Here is a 22,239-nt window from a genome sequence, read left to right as displayed (position 1 = left end):
TTTGGCATTTTGAATAAGTACTTTGTTCTTGGCCTCATACAGAAACTTTATTTACTTCAGATATTTAGAACATGACAGTATAAACTTGGTCAAATAAGTACTATGCAAGATACAATGAGTTACAAAATTAAATGTATATCATACTATACAGATACAAGAAGTTACAAAATTAAATGTATCTCATACTGTACAAGATACAGTGAGTTACAAAATTAAATTTATATCATACTATACAAGATACTATCTGCAATGAGTTACAAAATTAAATGTATATCATACTATACAAGATACAGTGAGTTACAAAATTAAATGTATCTCATACTGTACAAGATACTATCTGCAATGAGTTACAAAATTAAATGTATATAATACTATACAAGATACAGTGAGTTACAAAATTAAATGTATATCATACTATACAAGACACTATACAAGATACAAGTTACAAAATTAAATGTATATCATACTATACAAGATACAGTGAGTTACAAAATTAAATGTATATCATACTATACAAGATACAGTGAGTTACAAAATTAAATGTATATCATACTGTACAAGATACAAGTTACAAAATTAAATGTATAGCATACTATACAAGATACAATGAGTTGCAAAATTAAATGTATATCATACTATACAAGATACAAGTTACAAAATTAAATGTTTATCATACTATACAAGATGCAAGTTACAAAATTAAATGTTTATCATACTATACAAAATGCAAGTTACAAAATTAAATGTATATCATAGTATACAAGATGCAAGTTATAAAATTAAATGTATATCATAGTATACAAGATACAAGTTACAAAATTAAATGTTTATCATACTATACAAGATGCAAGTTACAAAATTAAATGTATATCATACTATACAAGATACAAGTTACAAAATTAAATGTTTGTCATACTATACAAGATACTATTTGTACTGAGTTACAAAATTAAATGCATATCAAATCACAAAAAAGTAACAAACTCACCAACATTCATTGTAAGTATACAGTTGATACACATACAAAGGTGGGTGGATATCAAGATACAGTAACAAGGAAAGTAGGTCAGAGAGCCCTTTATTCTGGAATGACTCTATTAAATGAAATATCATCTCCAGGGTGAATGGTCTATGAAGTGATACTGTCTGGAATGTCTGATTTCTATCTGGATAAGTAATTAGGTGGAAAGAGGTGTTAAAGAATGGATTTTCCAGTCACTAAACAGCCACCAATAAATTCTGATGAAATGTTAATCCAGAAAGAAAACTACCATTTTCATTACAATTCAAGTCCATCATAAGCTGTTAAAGCTTGGTTGTCTGTGTAAATTTCATTTATATGTCTCAGCTTGATGGTCTAACTTTCATTTAAATGTCTAAGCTTGGTAAATGTGTGTGTGTAAATTTCATTTATATGTCTCAGCTTGGTGGTCTAACTTTCATTTAAATGTCTAAGCTTGGTAAATGTGTCTGTGTAAATTTCATTTATATGTCTCAGCTTGGTGGTCTAACTTCATTTAAATGTCTAAGCTTGGTAAATGTGTGTGTGTAAATTTCATTTATATGTCTCAGCTTGGTGTCTAACTTTCATTTAAATGTCTAAGCTTGGTAAATGCATCTGTGTAAATTTCATTTATATGTCTCAGCTTGGTGTCTAACTTTCATTTAAATGTCTAAGCTTGGTAAATGTGTGTGTGTAAATTTCATCAGGGCATATTTCAGTCCTGTACAATTATCCATTTTCTACTTAAATCCTTTCATTTTGCTTTATTCGTGGATCAGTTTACAACAAAGAATTTAAAAAATGATGCTGGACTTTAACAAGATTATTATTTTAATGAATTAACTTCTGTAAATCCATTTTTAATTAGGGAAATGATAAAGTATTGAAATGTATTATTTGTTCTTCAGTGAGATTTCTAAACTTGTACTCTAGATCCTGATTACAGAAATAACACAACTTGGCTATCATATCAACTTATGTATAATTTTATGGTACATTGTATAATTTTATGGTACATTGTAAAATCTTCTGATACATTGTATAACCTTGTGGTACAGTTGTATAACCTTATGGTACATTGCATAATCTTATGGTAAATTTGGTTTAGTGGAGAGGAAATTCTTTTCACAGTTTGTTCTTAGTATGATAGACAGCTGGAAGGTTGCTAATTAGTACAAGAATTTTGATAAACAATGATAACAGACTTATGGGTGTTAACCAATTCTAAGTAAACCAGCATAGCAACAGATGTACGTGTATACTCATGGATAAAATGAAGACTATGCTTCTGCCATTATTCTGAAAGTTGAATTATCAACTGGAAAATCTCATGTTTAATCTTTCTTCAGAGGTAGAAACGGGAAAGAGCAAGATGATGGGGTTATTAGGTTTGTAAGTAATGGCTGATTAAACAACAGCCAAAAAAGTTTGATGAATCATTGGTTACACAGTTTGTAGAAATGAACTTTTATTCAGCAATCACCTTATCTTCTGTAGCTGTTTTCCAACATCCCAGAGGTGGGTGCTGAAAATGGATGGTTTGTGGTTTTGTGTTTTATGGCACAGCAACACAAGTAGGTTATTTAGTGCCATGGCAATTGGAGCATGGTGTTTTGCCCAAGGGCACACCATAGTAGCCAACTTGGGCTGAATCTGATGTTATGGCAGGATTTTGGTCATGAGTCTTTCATGCTAACAACTTGACCACTGTGACTCCTGTCTCCAATTGTTGCATACAGTATGTAGGATGTTGTATCAGGTTCATTCCACACTGAAATCCGGTTTGACTGTATAGAAAAGCACTGTGGGATTGAAAATGGGTTTTGCATAGCAAAGTGCACATTGGGACTACTGCACAGAAAAGTATACAGTGGGAGTGAAAACAGGTTTGATTGCGTAGAAAAGTGTATCATGAGATGGAAAACAGGTTTGACCACATAGAAAAGTACAATGTGGGATTGGAAACAGGTTTGACTGCATGCAAAAGTGCACAGTGGGATTGAAAACAGCTTTGACTGCATAGAAAAGTGCACAATGGGATTAAAATTACACATTATAGATCATTGCTTCACTTGACCATGGATTTTAAAATTACACATTTATTTATATTTCTACAGTTGGCCCTGGATTTTAAAATTACACATGGATTATTCCTACAACTGACCCAGGATTACAAAATTACACATTGGTCATTCCTACATTTGGCCCAGGATTTTAAAATTATATATTGATCATTCCTATAATTGATCACAGATTTTAAAATTACACATTATTGATCATTCCTATAATTGATCACAGATTTTAAAATTACACATTGATCATGCCTACATTTGGCCCAGGATTTTAAAATTACACATTTATTTATATTTCTACAGTTGGCCCTGGATTTTAAAATTACACATGGATTATTTCTACAACTGACCCAGGATTACACAATTACACATTGGTCATTCCTACAGTTGACCCTGGATTTTAAAATAACACATTATTGATCATTCTTATAATCTATCACAGATTTTAAAATTACACATTGGTCATTCCTACAGTTGACCCTGGATTTTAAAATTACACATTATTGATCATTCCTATAACTGATCACAGATTTTAAAATTACACATTATTGATCATTCCTATAATTGATCACAGATTTTAAAATTACACATTATTGATCATTCCTATAATTGATCACAGATTTTAAAATTACACATTATTGATCATTCCTATAATTGATCACAGATTTTAAAATTACACATTATTGATCATTCCTATAATTGATCACAGATCTTAAAATTACACATTATTGATCATTCCTATAATTGATCACAGATTTTAAAATTACACATTATTGATCATTCGTGTGCAGCATGCAACATAAGGGGAAGTAGACCACTGTGCTTGCTCAGTTGGCTTGTCTTGTTTGTCTCTGAAACTCTCCAAAACAGGTCCAAAGGTTAAAATGACCCTTATTGACCATTTCAGAGCCACATAGAGAAGGGGAATGACCTGCTGGAGGAGGCAGGTGTGCTGGCCCAGTCAGGTGACTTTGAGGAGGTCACTGGGTACAAAGAATTGGCCAGGATGTTGAAAGGTCACCTGCAACAGTTCACAGAGAAATTGGAGGAGACACGAGAGAGAATAGAGGGCACCACAAAATGCTATTTCCTGTTGGACAAGGTTAGACATACCTGCATTAAATAGATAAGTGTTAGCAATGCACTTTAAGTGCAGTGGGATCATGAGATTCCTGCAACTTGTGTCCACTGTTCTTCATATCTTGACTCCTGTGCATGATTTTCATCAGGGATGCATTGAATAATACACATATTTTTCCCTATGCACTTCTGTTCACATTTGGGTTGACCCTAGCAACTAAGTTGCTAAAGGTGATGAAAACTTTAAGATGGCAGTTAATGTCCATTTTAAAATATTGGCTATCAAAACATTCGAGGTTTTTAGCAATCATCTGCTGAGTTGGAATGAAGTGTCACTGATGTCCACTTGTGTAAAACTGATCTCCACTTAAGTAACAGTGATGTCCAGTTGTGTAACACTATTGTTATGACTCTGTGGTCAATGATAATACATTGACGTTTTTAATTCTTTGATAATACACTGTTTTTAATTCTTTGATAATACACTGATCTTTTTAATTCTTTGATAATACACTGATGTTTTTTATTCTTTGATAATATACTGATGTTTTTAATTCTTTGATATTACATTGATGCTTTTAATTCTTTGATAATACACTGACGTTTTTAATTCTTTGATAGTACACTGATGTTTTTAATTCTTTGATAATACACTGATGTTTATAATTCTTTGATAATACACTGATGTAGTAGGTAGGATATATAAAGTCGTCTGAACCATGTATTGAACATCAACCCATGTCAACATATCTCCCATTATAAACAAAGACACTTCTGTCTTATCAGCTGAATATCATAAATCCCTCTGCAGGTGTCCTTAGCAGAACATCATAAATCCCTCTGGTAGATGACCTTAGCAGAACATCATAAATCTTCTGGCAGATGTCCTTAGCAGAACATCATATATCCCTCTGGCAGATGTCCTTAGCAGAACATCATAAATCCCTCTGGTAGATGACCTTAGCAGAACATCATAAATCTTCTGGCAGATGCCCTTAGCAGAACATCATATATCCCTCTGGCAGATGTCCTTAGCAGAACATCATAAATCCCTCTGGTAGATGCCTTAAGCAGAACATCATAAATCCCTTTGGTAGATTCCCTTAGCAGAACATCATAAATCCCTCTGGTAGATGCCCTTAGTAGTACATCATAAATCCCCTGGTAAATGCCCTTAAGAGAACACCATAAACCTTCTGGCAGGTGCCCTTAGCAGAACATCATATATCCCTCTAGCAGATGTCCTTAGCAGAACATCATAAATCCCTCTGGTACATGCCCTAAGCAGAACATCATAAATCCCTCTGGCAGGTGCCCTAAGCAGAACATCATAAATCCCTCTGGTAGATGCCCTAAGCAGAACATCATAAATCCCTCTGGTAGATGCCCTTAGCAGAACATCATAAATCCCTCTGGCAGATGCCCTTAGCGGAACATCATAAGTCCCTCAGGTAGATGCCCTAAGCAGAACATCATAAATCCCTCTTGTAGATGCCTTTAGCAAAACATCATAAATCCCCCTGGCAGGTTCCTTTAGCAAAACATCACAAATCCTTCTGGTAGATGGCCTTAGCAGAACATCATAAATCCCTCTGGTAGATGCCCTTAGCAGAACATCATAAATCCCTCAGGTAGATGCCCTTAGCAGAACATCATATATCCCTCTGGCAGATGCCCTTGGCAAAACATCATAAATCCCTCAGGTAGATGCCCTTAGCAGAACATCATAAATCCCTCAGGTAGATGCCCTTAGCAGAACATCATAAATCTTCTGGCAGGTGCCCTTAGTAGAACATCATAAATCCCTCAGGTAGATGCCCTTAGCAGAACATCATAAATCCCTCTGGCAGGTGCCCTTAGCAGAACATCATAACTCCCTCTGGCAGATGCCCTAAGCAGAACATCATAAATCCCTCTTGTAGATGCCCTTATCAGAACATCATAAATCCCTCTGGCAGATGCCCTAAGCAGAAATCATAAATCCCTCAGGTAGATGCCCTTAGCAGAACATCATAAATCCCTCTGGCAGGTGCCCTTTGCAGAACATCATAAATCCCTCTGGCAGGTGCCCTAAGCAGAACATCATAAATCCCTCTGGTAGATGCCCTTTGCAGAACATCATAAATCCCTCTGGCAGGTGCCCTTTGCAGAACATCATAAATCCCTCTGGCAGGTGCCCTTAGCAGAACATCATAAATCCCTCTGGTAGATGCCCTTAGCAGAACATCATAAATCCCTCTGGCAGGTGCCCTTAGCAGAACATCATAAATCCCTCTGGTAGATGCCCTTAGCAGAACATCATAAATCCCTCTGGCAGGTGCCCTTTGCAGAACATCATAAATCCCTCTGGTAGATGCCCTTAGCAGAACATCATAAATCCCTCTGGCAGGTGCCCTTAGCAGAACATCATAAATCCCTCTAGCAGGTGCCCTAAGCAGAACATCATAAATCCCTCTGGTAGATGCCCTTTGCAGAACATCATAAATCCCTCTGGCAGGTGCCCTTTGCAGAACATCATAAATCCCTCTGGCAGGTGCCCTTAGCAGAACATCATAAATCCCTCTGGCAGGTGCCCTTTGCAGAACATCATAAATCCCTCTGGCAGGTGCCCTTAGCAGAACATCATAAATCCCTCTGGCAGATGCCCTTAGCGGAACATCATAAATCCCTCAGGTAGACTCCCTTAGCAGAACATCATATATCCCTCTGGTAGATGCCCTTAGCAGAACATCATAAATCCCTCTGGTAGATGCCCTTTGCAGAACATCATAAATCCCTCAGGTAGATGCCCTTAGCAGAACATCATAAATCCCTCTGGCAGGTGCCCTTAGCAGAACATCATAAATCCCTCTGGCAGGTGCCCTTTGCAGAACATCATAAATCCCTCTGGCAGGTGCCCTTAGCAGAACATCATAAATCCCTCTGGTAGATGCCCTTTGCAGAACATCATAAATCCCTCAGGTAGATGCCCTTAGCAGAACATCATAAATCCCTCTGGCAGGTGCCCTTAGCAGAACATCATAAATCCCTCTGGTAGATGCCCTTTGCAGAACATCATAAATCCCTCAGGTAGATGCCCTTAGCAGAACATCATAAATCCCTCTGGCAGGTGCCCTTAGCAGAACATCATAAATCCCTCTGGTAGTTGCCCTTAGCATAACATCATAAATCCCTCTGGTAGATGCCCTTAGCAGAACATCATAAATCCCTCTGGTAGATGCCCTTTGCAGAACATCATAAATCCCTCAGGTAGATGCCCTTAGCAGAACATCATAAATCCCTCTGGCAGGTGCCCTTAGCAGAACATCATAAATCCCTCTGGCAGGTGCCCTTTGCAGAACATCATAAATCCCTCTGGCAGGTGCCCTTAGCAGAACATCATAAATCCCTCTGGTAGATGCCCTTAGCAGAACATCATAAATCCCTCAGGTAGATGCCCTTAGCAGAACATCATAAATCCCTCTGGCAGGTGCCCTTAGCAGAACATCATAAATCCCTCTGGCAGGTGCCCTAAGCAGAACATCATAAATCCCTCTGGTAGATGCCCTTAGCAGAACATCATAAATCCCTCTGGCAGGTGCCCTTAGCAGAACATCATAAATACCTCAGGTAGATGCCCTTAGCAGAACATCATAAATCCCTCTAGTAGACTCCCTTAGCAGAACATCATATATCCCTCTGGTAGTTGCCCTTAGCATAACATCATAAATCCCTCTGGCAGGTGCTCTTAGCAGAACATCATAAATCTTCTGACAGGTGCCCTTAGCAGAACATCATTAATCCCTTTGGTAGATACCCTTAGTAGAGCATCATAAATCCCTCTGGTAGATGCCCTTAGTAGAACATCATAAATCCCTCTGTAGATGCCCTTTTCCAGAATCTTGTGTTTTTTCAGCATCAGCATGGTACTTTATATTTTTGTTGGCATTGAAGGTTGAGGAGTTATCTTTTGAACTGACATGAACAATCCATTGCCCTCCAGAAAGTCAGGCCTTCAGCCTTTTTGTTGACATTAGAAGTTGTCATGTGTAATCCATTGCCCTCAAAAGGTCTGACCATCAGTCTTTTTGTTGTCATTGGAAGGTGCCTTGAATAATTCAATGCTAAGAAAAGGCCTGACCTTCACCTTTTCTGTTGACATTAAAAGTTGTCATGTGTAATCGATTGCCCTCAGAGGTCTGGCCTTTATCTTTTTTGTTGACATTAGAAGTTGTCATGTGTAATCCATTGCCTTCAAAAGGTCTGGTCATTAGTCTTTTTGTTGTCATTAGAAGTTGCCATGTGTAATTCATTGCCCTCAAAAGGTCTGGCCATCAGTCTTTTGTTGTCTTTAGAAGTCATGCTGAGTAATCCATTGTGCTTTAAAGGTTTGATGCACAATTCACCAGTGGATCCGTGTATTTTTATGTTATCCTTACAATTTCAAAACAACCAGGGTAGACTCCAATCTGTTGGCTTACAATTTCAAAACAACCAGGGTAGACTCCAATCTGTTGGCTCATTATACATTAATAGATGTGGGTTTATTTGTTTGCAGTTTTTGTGAGTTTGGTATAAGTAGTTTAGTGTGTTGTCTGTAAAGAATTATTCTAAATCTAAATGTATATGTATTTGCCAAGTCAGTGGGACCATACAGAGTCAAAGGCAATGATAATAAAGCAACTTAGATGAAGATAAGTAGATTTATGTTCCATGTAAGTTTCTTTGATTTAACTATTGTAATTATTCTTAAATCTGATGGAACAATTTGAGATTGGAGAAGTTAATTTTTCCAATCAGTCAGTATGATTTATTTCATCGTAAAATTAATTTTACTGAAACCAGAGACTGGTTTGATCTATAGTCTAATACAGCCCTTTAAAAAATTTTGTACATAAATTTCTCTTCAGGTAGCTCCACAATATATGCTTTGGTCACACATCCTGCCCTCTTTACCATGCATCTTTTCATACAAACATGTAAAATGCTTCCTAATGGAAACAATAGGAAATTAAGGACATTTAATTTCAGGCTCTTCTTTGACTTTTACAAACAATTTAGGCAGACTTATATGCCCACAGTGCTATGTATGCCCACACTGCTTTTTATGCCCACCCTGATTTGTATGCCCCCACTGCTTGGGGATCATGATTTGACAATTTCTGCCTTCCCTTTTATTCTTTTCTACATCTGTTAACTGAACATTTGGTAGCCACAATTGTATGCATGTGCAAATTACTAATTAGATTTTCAGGCTGTTACAGCAATTTAATTTTTGGGGGGCAGATGTTTGAATAGTATCAACTGGGATGTTTCTATAAGTTTGTTACAAGATATTTTGGGACTCTAGAATTGTAATGTTTCCAGTGTTGGTGGTTTTGCAATCATCTTGTACATATGCTCATAAACGTTGGATGATTAGTATGAAAGTTATAGTATTTGATTAATATACAGTGTGAAAGTTATAGTATTTGATTAATATACAATATGAAAGTTATAGTATTTGATTAATATACAATATGAAAGTTATAGTATTTGATTAATATACAGTATAAAAGTTTTAGTATTTGATTAATGTACAATATGAAAGTTATAGTATTTGATTAATATGCAGTATGAAAGTTATAGTATTTGATTACTATACAGCATGAAAGTTATAGTATTTGAGAATTATAAAGTATGAAAGTTATAGCATTTGATTAATATCCAGTATGAACATTATAGTATTTGATGCGCCATACTGATATGGTAGATACAAAACCATGCTAATAATTCACAGTTTGCTACTTGTTGGACTGTAGTACTTTGGTACATACATAAGTATAAACTTGTTGGACTGTACTACTTTGGTACATACATAAGTATACACTTGTTGGACTGTAGTACTTTGGTATGTATAGAAGTATGCACTTGTTGGACTGTACTACTTTGATACATACAGAAGTATGAAATTGTTGGACTGATGTACTTTGGTACATACAGAAGTATACACTTGTTGGACTGTAGTACTTTGGTATATATAGAAGTATACACTTGTTGGACTGATGTACATGTACTTTGGTACATATAGAAGTATACACTTGTTGGACTGTAGTACTTTGGTATGTATAGAAGTATGCACTTGTTGGACTGTACTACTTTGATACATACAGAAGTATGAAATTGTTGGACTGATGTACTTTGGTACATACAGAAGTATACACTTGTTGGACTGTAGTACTTTGGTATATATAGAAGTATACACTTGTTGGACTGATGTACATGTACTTTGGTACATACAGAAGTATACACTTGTTGGACTGTAGTACTTTGGTATATATAGAAGTATACACTTGTTGGACTGATGTACTTTGGTACATACAGAAGTATACACTTGTTGGACTGTAGTACTTTGGTATATATAGAAGTATACACTTGTTGGACTGATGTACATGTACTTTGGTACATATAGAAGTATACACTTGTTGGACTGTAGTACTTTGGTATATATAGAAGTATACACTTGTTGGACTGATGTACTTTGGTACATACAGAAGTATACACTTGTTGGACTGTAGTACTTTGGTATATATAAAAGTATACACTTGTTGGACTGATGTACTTTAGCATATATAGAAGTGTTCATTGTTGGACAGTAGTAATTTGCTGCATCTAGAAGGATACAATTTCCAATAATAGTTAGGTACATATAGATGCATACAATTTCTCATAATAGTTTGGTACATACAGAAGTGTACAGTTGTTGGACTGTAGTACATATAGAAGTGTACAATTGTCGGACTGTAGTACATATAGAAGTGTACAGTTGTTGGACTGTAGTACATATAGAAGTGTACAGTTGTTGGACTGCAGTACATATTGAAGTGTACACTTGTTGGACTGTAGTACATATAGAAGTGTACAGTTGTTGGACTGTAGTACATATAGAAGTGTACAATTGTCGGACTGTAGTACATATAGAAGTGTACAATTGTCGGACTGTAGTACATATAGAAGTGTACAGTTGTTGGACTGTAGTACATATAGAAGTGTACAGTTGTTGGACTGCAGTACATATTGAAGTGTACACTTGTTGGACTGTAGTACATATAGAAGTGTACACTTGTTGGACTGTTTGTACATATAGAAGTGTACACTTGTTGGACTGTAGTACATATAGAAGTGTACACTTGTTGGACTGTAGTACATATAGAAGTGTACAGTTTTCATTAATTAATCATGTACTTCTTCATATAAGTTGTCATAAATTCTAATCATGTTTTTGTTAAAAACACTATTTTTAGGCTGTGATTGAGCCATACAGATGTTTGTAACAAGTATTCACCGGGAATTAACTGTAATTGATCTATGTCATTCTGAGAAGGCAGCATAAGCATCTGTCCAAAACAGCTTAAAATTCTTTCTTCTAAACTCAACTAAATCTAAAAATATATATTATGATTCTCTCTTCTAGATTCAGACAAATGTCTGCAAAATATATTTAGACTCTTTCTTTTGGACTCAACTAAGTCTGAACAAAAATCTGCAAGAGGTGATCCGTACTTGGTACTGGAAGTTGTATAAAGAACTTTCCATTTAGAATTCCCAGACAACTTTCCCCAAAGTCATGTAAGTTTTAATATGGAAACATTTAGCAACTTTAAACCTCCTCCATACTAGCCATTTATTAAACTTTGTTCAGTTTTATCTTTTTCTCTATTCAATAAAAACTTGTAATAGAGTGTATTTAGTTCATTAAATCCCTGTAACATTTATCCCTTTAATATTTTAATTTTTTCTTTTCATATGAGCCAATATCTTCTCACACAAAATAAAGATATATAGGGAGAGAGAGAGAGTTGCCTTGTTTACATCCACTGTCAGTCTGAAACAATTTAGATACAGTACTTCTCCATTAATTGATGATTTGATGTTACAACGATTTTGGTGTTACACCATGATTTGATGTTACAATAAATTAGTGTTTCACTATGATTTAACATTACAGTGATTTGGTGTTGCACCTTGATTTGATGTTACAATGATTTGGTGTTACACCATTATTGATGTTACAACTATTTGGTGTTACACTATTATTGATGTTACAATGATTTGGTGTTACACCATTATTGATGTTACAATGATTTCATGTTATACCATGATTTAATGTTACAATGATTTGGTGTTGCACTATGGTATGCTGTTACAATACAACAGTTTCTTTGAACAAACATGCAACTAAATGAAATGCTTTTTCTGAATCAAGTAAAAGGAACAGACCAGGAATTTTATGTTTTCTGGCATTAAATTGTATGAATTCCTGATATTATCACCAATGCGTCTCCCTCTTAAAAACCAGTTTGGTGTTTATGTATAGTTATAGTGAGTATATTTATAGTCCTGTTTACTATGAAAGCAATTTTTGTATGAAACATTAGAAGTGTAATAGGTCTCCAGTTTGATATATAATGTTTAGACATTTGGTATACTTGTCATGAAATCCTCTTTCTCAGTGAGGGGTAATTCCTCCAACAATTATATCCAAAAACATACTGCTTTCACCCAAAAAGTTGACCAATATCTTGCCATCTTTTTTAAAGAACATTCTGCTTTGATTTAGCATTTTTGTCAGAGACTATTAGTAGCTTCTAGATAGGATATAGAACCATTCGCTGAATCCTTGTGAATTTAATTTCTGAATATTGGAGTAATTTAAATAAGTCCCAAGCTCAGCAGGTTCAAGACAATAACTTTTTGGACAAAAATGCCATCAGCGGAGTTAATAAAAGTCCACTTGAGCTAGACAAATCAATAGGCTTGTTTGCATTCATGTGTTGATGACCTGATTAGATTTTCAGGCCCATATAGCAGTTTGTCAGTTGTTGTCTACATTTTGTAACTTCTTGAACATGGGGTATTTTTTCTGGTCAAAACCTTGTTAGCGTGATAAATTGGGACCTGTCATAGACAATATGCTAAGTGTACATGCAATCCATAGTTGCATGACCTAATTCCATATGAGCCGTTATGTTAACAGTACCATATATTAGGTATCGTAATATCTTACAGTTACATATCAGTTAGATAAAATGATGACAGCCATTGAATCATATTGAAAAGGAAAGCCAGAACATGTACATAAAATGAGGACAACCACTGAATCAGTATTATAGGGACAGCCAGAACATGTACATGGAAATGAGGACAAACACTGAATCATATTATAGGGAAAGCCAGAACATGTACATGGAAATGAGGACAACCGCTGAATCATATTATAGGGAAAGCCAGAACATGTACGTGGAAATGAGGACAACCACTGAATCATATTATAGGGAAAGCCAGAACATGTACATGGAAATGAGGACAACCACTGAATCATATTATAGGGAAAGCTAGAACTTGTACATGAAATGAGGACAACCACTGAATCATATTGGAAAGGAAAGACAGAACATGTACATAAAATAAGGACAACCACTGAATCAATATTATAGGGACAGCCAGAACATGTACATGGAAATGAGGACAACCATGACTGAATCATATTATAGGGAAAGTCAGAACATGTACATGGAAATGAGGACAACCACTGAATCATAGTACATGTATAGGGAAAGCTAGAACTTGTGCATGAAATGATGACAACCACTGAATCATATTATAGGGAAAGCTAGAACTTGTACATGAAATGAGGACAACCACTGAATCATATTGGAAAGGAAAGTCAGAACATGTACATGGAAATGAGCACAGCCACTGAATCATGTTATATGGAAATCTCGAACTTGTACATGAAATGAGGACAACCACTGAGTCATATTATAGGGAAAGCCAGAACATGTACATGGAAATGAGGACAATCATGACTGAATCATATTATCGGGAAAGTCAGAACATGTACATGGAAATGAGGACAACCACTGAATCATATTGAAAAGGAAAGCCAGAGCATGTACTTAAAATGAGGACAACCACTGAATCATATTATAGGGAAAGTCAGAACATATACATGGAAATGAGCACAACCACTGAATCATATTATAGGGAAAGTCAGAACATATACATGGAAATGAAGACAACCACTGAATCATATTATAGGGAAAGTCAGAACATATACATGGAAATGAGCACAACCACTGAATCATATTATAGGGAAAGTCAGAACATGTAATTGGAAATGAGCACAACCACTGAATCATATTATAGGGAAAGTCAGAACGTGTACATGGAAATGAGTACAGCCGCTGAATCATGTTATATGGAAATCTAGAACTTGTACATGAAATGAGGACAACCACTGAATCATAGTATAGGGAAAGTCAGAACATGTACATTAAATTAGGACAACCACTGAATCATAGCGAAAGCTAGAATATGTGCATGGAAGAGCACAACCACTGAAACATACTATAGGGAAAGTCAGAACATGTACATTAAATTAGGACAACCACTGAATCATAGGGAAAGCTAGAATATGTGCATGGAAGAGCACAACGACTGAATCATATTATAGGGAAAGCCAGAACATGTACATTTAAATAATGTCATTCAGGAATATCTGATACTAGAAATGTCATGCTTGCCACAAAATGAAGACGACACAATCAGTTGATATTGTTATATCAGAATTATGACATCATTCATTAAAACTGCTGTATGTACTTGCTTATAAGTCAGGTCTACTTCAGACAAAATAGACCTTGATCTACCACTGTATAATGTGGAGGCAGATCAGGGTCTGTATTCTTTGCTTTGCTGACTACTCCTATCAAACAACATTAACCCAGATCTGCTGGCATATTTTGTAAATGTAGACCTGGGTCTGTGCAGTCTGCAGTTGGACCCAACTTATAAGCATGTAAAGATGGTAGGTAGTGTAGTGCTAGGAACTATGGGAAGGATGTCATTTTGATGTAACAATGACATTGTACTGCTAGTGAATAGGATAGATCTAAGGATGTCATTTTGATGTAACAATGACATTGTACTGCTAGTGAATAGGATAGATCTAAGGATGTCATTTTGATGTAAAAATGACATGGTACTGCTAGTGAATAGGATAGATCTAAGGATGTCATTTTGATGTAGCAATGACATTGTACTGCTAGTGAATAGGATAGATCTACTTGTCAACATATCAAAGAAATAACATTATTGTACTTGAAATACTGGAACCTATGTATGTTTAATATTATGAAAAGCATATAGATTTATAAAATGTTTTCAACTGGTTCCACTGTCTTGCTTATTAATATAGTTACAATCCTAATAAAACGCATATAGATTCATAAACTGTTGTTAACGGGTTCCACTGTCTTGCTTAATAATATAGTTACAATCCTAATAAAAAGCAATAGAATGAAAATATTGTCACAAACTTAAATCTTTCATGATATAATAAATGATAGGATTATAATATTCTTCAGCATGTTAAAATTTGTATAATAAAATAATAATAAGTAATAAAATCTTTCTAATGATAATAATAATAATAATGATAATATCATCTCCGATTCTGACATTACTGCTGCTTGAGTGCTTAGATCCCATATAACCTTCACTAATTGATGTTTTTAATACCTCTCTCTCATCTGGGTAATTCCCATCATTTTCCAAATATGCCATTATAAATCCTCTGCTGAAGAAACCAACACTCAACCATAATGATTTAAAGAACTTAAAGAACTAACGCCCAGTTTCTAATCTCCCATTCATATAAAAATCTTGGAAAAAGTGTTCTATCCCAACTAGTATCTCATCTGAATTAAAACTGTCTTTTTAGCAATGTACAGTCTTCATATCACCCTTGCCACAGTACTGAAACTACTCTTCTGAAAGTAGTTAATGATCTTCTCTCTGCTTTGGATAGTGGAAAGATTACAGTCCTCACCCTCCTTGATTTGTCTGCAGCATTTGACACAATAGACCATGATATATTACTTCACTGTCTCCAGCATGTATTTGGCATTCATGATACAGCCTTACTGTGGTTCAAGTCCTACTTGGTCAACAGGACACAAATTGTGTCTGCAAATGGAATACACTCCAGCCCAGTTAATCTATGTTGTGGTGTTCCACAGGGGTCTGTTCCTGGACCTGTTCTCTTCATTCTATACACTCAGCCACTCTCAAGTGTCATAGATCATCATCCATTGTCTCACCAGTTGTATGCTGATGACACCCAAATATACAAATCTAGCCACCCAACTAAAGTTGATGCTACCACCCAAGGTGTAGAGAGGTGCATTTCTGATGTGAAATCATGGATGACATGTAACAAGCTGCAGATGAATGATGATAAAATTGAGGCCATTCTGATTACAACACAAAGACTTTCTCATTCACATCCTTTACCTCAAACAATAAATATCAGCTACACCAAGATTAAGTTCACACAATCAGTATGAAACCTAGGGGTTACTCTCGAGAGTACTCTCTCATTGCACTAACATGTCATGAACTTATGCAAGGCTGCATATCTTGAGCTGAGACGCATCAGCTCCATTCGCAGTTATCTTTCAGTTGATGCCACTAAAACATTTGTGTGTTCATTAGTACTTTCAAGACTGGACTATTGTAACTCAATTCTGCCTGGTTCATCTCAATATCTACTCCAGAAACTTCAAAAAGTTCAAAACACAGCTGCTCGGATCATCCTTAGAGTACCATGATCAGATCCAGAATCAAACACAAAATTTGTTCTCCGTGCTATGTTTCACTGACGGACTCCAGTCCAATATACCTATCCAACCTCACCCATGTGTATAAACAAGCAAGATACTTACGCTCCTCTTCTGACACTCAATATTCTCATTATTCCCACTACGAAAATGAAGTCATATGGACAACATTCTTTTGCATACCAGGGCCCAGAAACTTGGAACAAATTGGACGAGACTGTGCCAGGTGAAGCAATCAAAGATCATGGAAGTACTCAAAGTCAGTACTTAAACATTTCATTGAAACTTGAGGGATTCTTAAAGAATTTATACTGACCACCCTGAGATTACTTTCCATCCTTTAGCTCACCATGGAGGATCTGTGGTAGTTGCTCGTCTGACAACCTGCTGATGTGGCCTGCCCAGTTGGGATTTCACCAGCATGTAGATGCTTGGAATGTCTGCTGATGTGGCCTGACCAGTTGTCATTTTGCCAGCATGTGGATGCTTAGAATGCCTGCTGATGTGGCCTGCCCAGTTGTCATTTCACCAGCATGTGGATGCTTGGAATGCCTGCTGATGTGGCTCACCCAGTTGTCATTTCACCAGCATGTGGATGCATGGAATGCCTGCTGATGTGGCCTGCCCAGTTGTCATTTCACCAGCATGTGGATGCTTGGAATGCCTGCTGATGTGACCAGTCCAGTTGTCATTTCACCAGAATGTGGATGCTTGGAATGCCTGCTGATGTGGCTTGCCCAGTTGTCATTTCACCAACTTGTGGATGCTTGGAATGCCTGCTGATGTTACAATTTCAGTGTTGGGAACCATGTCATGCCATTTTATCCTTGTCAGTTTCCCCAGGCAGCCCATGTGAAAATGGTTCAGTTTCTTGGCATGTCTTCTGTATATTGTCCAGGTTTCACGAGCATACAGTAGAGTTGGCAACATAATGGCTTTATAGACCATCAGCTTTGTTTATAGATTGCTGCATGTGTTCCCACATTTGCATTAGAAATTATGGTGCTGATTTCATCATTGATGTGGACTACATATGGTAGTGTACTACCAAGATAGGTGAATTGTCCATTGCACAGATACTGATTGTGAGACTAAAATTGTCACATACCAAGAGAAATGGTCCATACTGTGTTGCATGTCAGATTGAGGAAACATTGGTCAAAAAATTATTAATGAACAGCTAATTCCTGTGATTTTGTCTTTGCCTGTAGTTTTTTCAGATTGAAGAGTATGACTTCAGTCATGGAAGGCATCAGTAAGTATCACAGAGAACATCATACTGTAGAGAGTTGGAGCTAACACACAGCCTTGCTTGACTCCATTTGTGTCTGGGAATGGTACAGATAACTTACCATCATCAACAACATGAGTGCACATGCCATTATGGAACTGCCAAACCATCATCATGAATTTTCATGGCAACCAAATTTTGCCTTAATCTTCCTAAGGCCTCCATGGCTGACTGTCATAGGCTTTTATCAAGTCATTGAATGTTGTGTACAGGTTGGAGTTCTCTTCCTGTTTCAGTTTGGTCTCTGGTGGCTCATTCAAAGGTAGATTGGGCTTAACACATACTGTTTGATATAGGGTACATAAACTCAGGCGGTTATACAATGCAGCTTGGGTAGTACACATATTGCTTAATATAGGGTAAAAAAACTCTGGTGATTATACAATGCAGCTTGGGCTGTACACATACTGTTTGATATAGGGTACATAAACTCTGGGGGCTCATACAAAGGCAGCTTGGGCTGTACACATACTGTTTGATATAGGGTACATAAACTCTGGGGGCTCATACAAAGGCAGTTTGGACTGTACATGTACTGTTTGATATAGGTTACATGTTATACTTAGATTAATACAATTATGTCAGCCATTCTAATGCCTTAGTTTGATTCTGCTGCATTGAAATAAATCACATCCCAAGAAGGAAACTAATTGGTTTGATAAACACCAATGCTATGATAACATATTTCTCAGTCAATAACAATTTCAGGTCTAATGGTGTATCAACTATTCATGCTAGTGTTTGAGTGCACAAGACATGGCCTATATCGCAGTCAGATCATTTGTGTGATTATGTTTCTTCAGTAATAACCAATTAGACTTCAGCAGACAATGTGACCAAAATGATATCCTGTGCTACAATTGAATGATTACCATTTGCATTCATTTACAAAAGACAGGGAAACTAAATTGGCATGTACCATGAACAGCTGTGTAGGTCCACACCACAACTAATTCCATTTGTTATTATGTGTAGGTCCACACCACAACTAATTCCATTTGTTATTATGTGTAGGTCTACACAACTAATTCCATTTGTTATTATGTGTAGGTCCACACAACTAATTCCATTTGTTATTATGTGTAGGTCCACTCCACAACTAATTCCATTTGTTATTATGTGTAGGTCCACACCACAACTAATTCCATTTGTTATTATGTGTAGGTCCACACCACAACTAATTCCATTTGTTATTATGTGTAGGTCCACACCACAACTAATTCCATTTGTTATTATGTGTAGGTCCACACCACAACTAATTCCATTTGTTATTATGTGTAGGACCACACCACCACTAATTCCATTTGTTATTATGTGTAGGTCCACACCACAACTAATTCCTTTTTATATTTTGTAGCATTTGTGCTTTTTTATATAAAAATTTACATACTCCACAAGTTTTGGAATACAAACATGCTTTTAATTTTCTTATATCTTAGGTAAACCAATTTATCAGATCAAAATTATTGTGAACTTAAATGTCAGGAGACACAAGAAAATGTAAACTCGCAGGACATTTATTTCACTTTCCAAAAATCTTGCCATAAATGAATTCTTGCCAGGCAAAAAAAGTTGAAAAGTAAATAGGTGCAGTTTCATTTTTGTCATTTTTCTTCTTGAACCCAGAAGGCAGTTACTAAATCTTACATGAATCCAGAGATAGACAAAGTTTCATTTATTTGCATGCATACAATTTCATACGATATACTGTAAAACAAGAAACCGTCATGTATGTGTGTACTTTGTGTATTTTGCAAGGACAAATTAACATGCTTTATGTATTTTTCAGGGACAAATGAACTGATGTATACATACTTTGTTTAGTTTGGAAGAACAAAATTACTGTAAAGATAATTTAGAGCAAAGTTGTAAGTTACATTTGGTTTGGATAGCATATGAATAATCACTCAATTTGTACCTCTACATATTTAGGTCCAGCATGGTCCCTGTTTACTTCCACAAGAAAAGTTGTTGGTTTCATTCATTTTGTCTATAGATAGTTTTACCAAATTACTTAATTCTAACAACTGAGCTTTCCAGATCTGTCAGAAAGTGGATACAATTTCATGATTGATCACAAATTTCTGCTAACTGGTAAATTTATTTGTCCATACCATGTCTTTCCAAAATTAGGACTGTTGTAATGATTTATTGGTACTCCCTCATTGTAACACAGTTCATGAGAATCAGAGTATAGAGCCTTAAAGTGAGACAGCCTTATAATGAAGTACATGATACAGTATTCCCTTATTATAACTGTGAGAGTGTATACAGCCTTATAGTGAGACAGCCTTATAATGAAGTACATGATACAGTATTCCCTCATTATAACACTGTCCAAGGGAGCCATAAAGTATACCACCTTATATTAAGACTGCCTTACAGTGAAGTACTTGTCCATATCATTTTACTACCAATGAAATGGGATCCATGACAATGCATGCCATATAATAGGAACTGTGTTATAATAAACAGCCTTATAACAGGAACTGTGTTATAATGAATGGCCTTATAGTGAGGGTATTTTGTAATCAGATCATGCTATACAAAATATGTAAAATAAAAAACTTGTAACCTTTAATGATGTACCTTGCAGACATACGAGTGGGCCCTGGAGGCAATGAAGTATGTGGCCAGCATGAAGATGGAACATTCGGCAACACCTGAGGGCCTTGAGAAGTTGATCTGCAGTCTGGACCTTTACTTGCAGGAGCACCCACCAATTAATGTGGAAACATTCCACCAAATGATAGATCTGGCTCAACGACTTGGAAATGAGAAATTACTAGAAAAGTGTAAAGTGGGTAAAAGTCGATGTGAAGAGACACAAAAAATGTTAAATTTACGTCAGAAAACATTAAAGGAAGCCAAAGAACAATTGGTGCATGAACAGAATAATTCGGCCATATCTCAGACTAGTACTGGTGCTTCACCTAGCACATGTTCTTCTTCAAAACAATTGGAACCAAAGACAGCACAAACTGTGTACAGGGACTCATTACCATGGCAACCTGTAATTACAAGCACTCCATCTGGTGCAAATTTGTGTTCAAGGGGTCATTCTTATAGGACAAGTCCTAACATTTCTCCACATTATTCTGTTGCCTCTGTTTCAAATAATGCATTTAGTCAAAGTAAAGAATCCTCCAATGACCAAACAATGGACTACATTGGTACTGATATTACTTGTAGTAAAAGTAATAGTGATAATAGGTTCTCAAAAGAACCAAAATCTGTGTCAGACACAAAACTCTCATCTTCCACAAGCTTGTCTGAGGTGAATAATGTGTCTTCCCCCAGTATTTTATCAAGTAGCCTGTCCCCACAACATGTGCCTACCTCCCCACTTGACTCTGTCCCTCCCTCCAACACTTCTCAGGACTCTGATATGGTGCTTTCGGCCAGGACTAAACCCATGAAAAAAGTTCTTAAGAGAGCCACGACAGCTCCTTGTTCTGGGGTCAGTCCTGTGATTCTAGAAGATCCCACTTCAATCAAAGCATCCAGTGAGCAAGTCAGGACTCTTCAGCAAAACAGTCGGCCTAACAGTCTGATGACTGGGAGCTCTGATAGTCTTCCAAGGTAAGAAATATCCAGCTCTGAATTACATGCATCAGCAAAATGGCGGGACCTAAGTGTCTCTTTTTCCAGCAGTGACTTTGTCCTCAGCACCAACATTGATAGTGAAAATTTTGTGTTAACATTTGATTATTGTTTTGCCATTTTATTGAACAATTCTTGATTCTTGTACTTTTGCAAGTCCATTGTTTTGAACATAAATACATTATTTTCTTGTATTGGTTCATTTCATATGGCCATTTAATTATCTTGACAATTGTTTACAAGATATGTAAATTGAATTCTTTAAAAAAATAGTTAAGAGCTTTTTAATAGTATTGGGATGATAGTTCAGCAAAATAATTCAATATAAGCATACATTTTAAGCTGGTAATGCGATATGTCTAACTTCTTTCCAGTTCCCTAAACAACTTGTTTTCATGGCAGTTTTATATTATGAATATATACATTATGTTGTATACAAGTTAACGTTTTATCAAAATGCATGTTGTATTTTGTTTGGGGATTTGTTTTGTATTCGTATGTGTGGCTTTCATGGTAATATTTTAATGTATTGTTGAAGAAGTTATTTTG

At 36.1% G+C, this 22,239-nt stretch overlaps 1 protein-coding gene across 2 annotated transcripts in view; it reads left to right on the top strand.

Annotated features, from left to right (window-relative positions):
- Positions 1–22,239, top strand: part of LOC149785868 (puratrophin-1-like) — a 332,239-nt gene that overhangs the window by 271,248 nt on the left and 38,752 nt on the right. For both annotated transcript variants that reach the window (XM_089979848.1, XM_089979847.1), the window contains exons 12-13: positions 3,983–4,177; positions 20,684–21,669. In XM_089979848.1, coding sequence (XP_089835974.1) covers positions 3,983–4,177; positions 20,684–21,669 — 1,181 coding nt within the window. The remainder of the gene's footprint in view (positions 1–3,982; positions 4,178–20,683; positions 21,670–22,239) is intronic.

The sequence above is a fragment of the Sinohyriopsis cumingii genome, chromosome 13 (genome assembly GCF_028554795.1).
Source record: "Sinohyriopsis cumingii isolate HCF-2022 chromosome 13, ASM2855479v2, whole genome shotgun sequence".
In the NCBI taxonomy this organism is placed as follows: Eukaryota; Metazoa; Mollusca; class Bivalvia; order Unionida; family Unionidae; genus Sinohyriopsis; species Sinohyriopsis cumingii.
The sequence above is the reverse complement of the archived record's forward strand: the minus strand, read 5'-3'. Positions and strand labels throughout refer to the sequence as shown.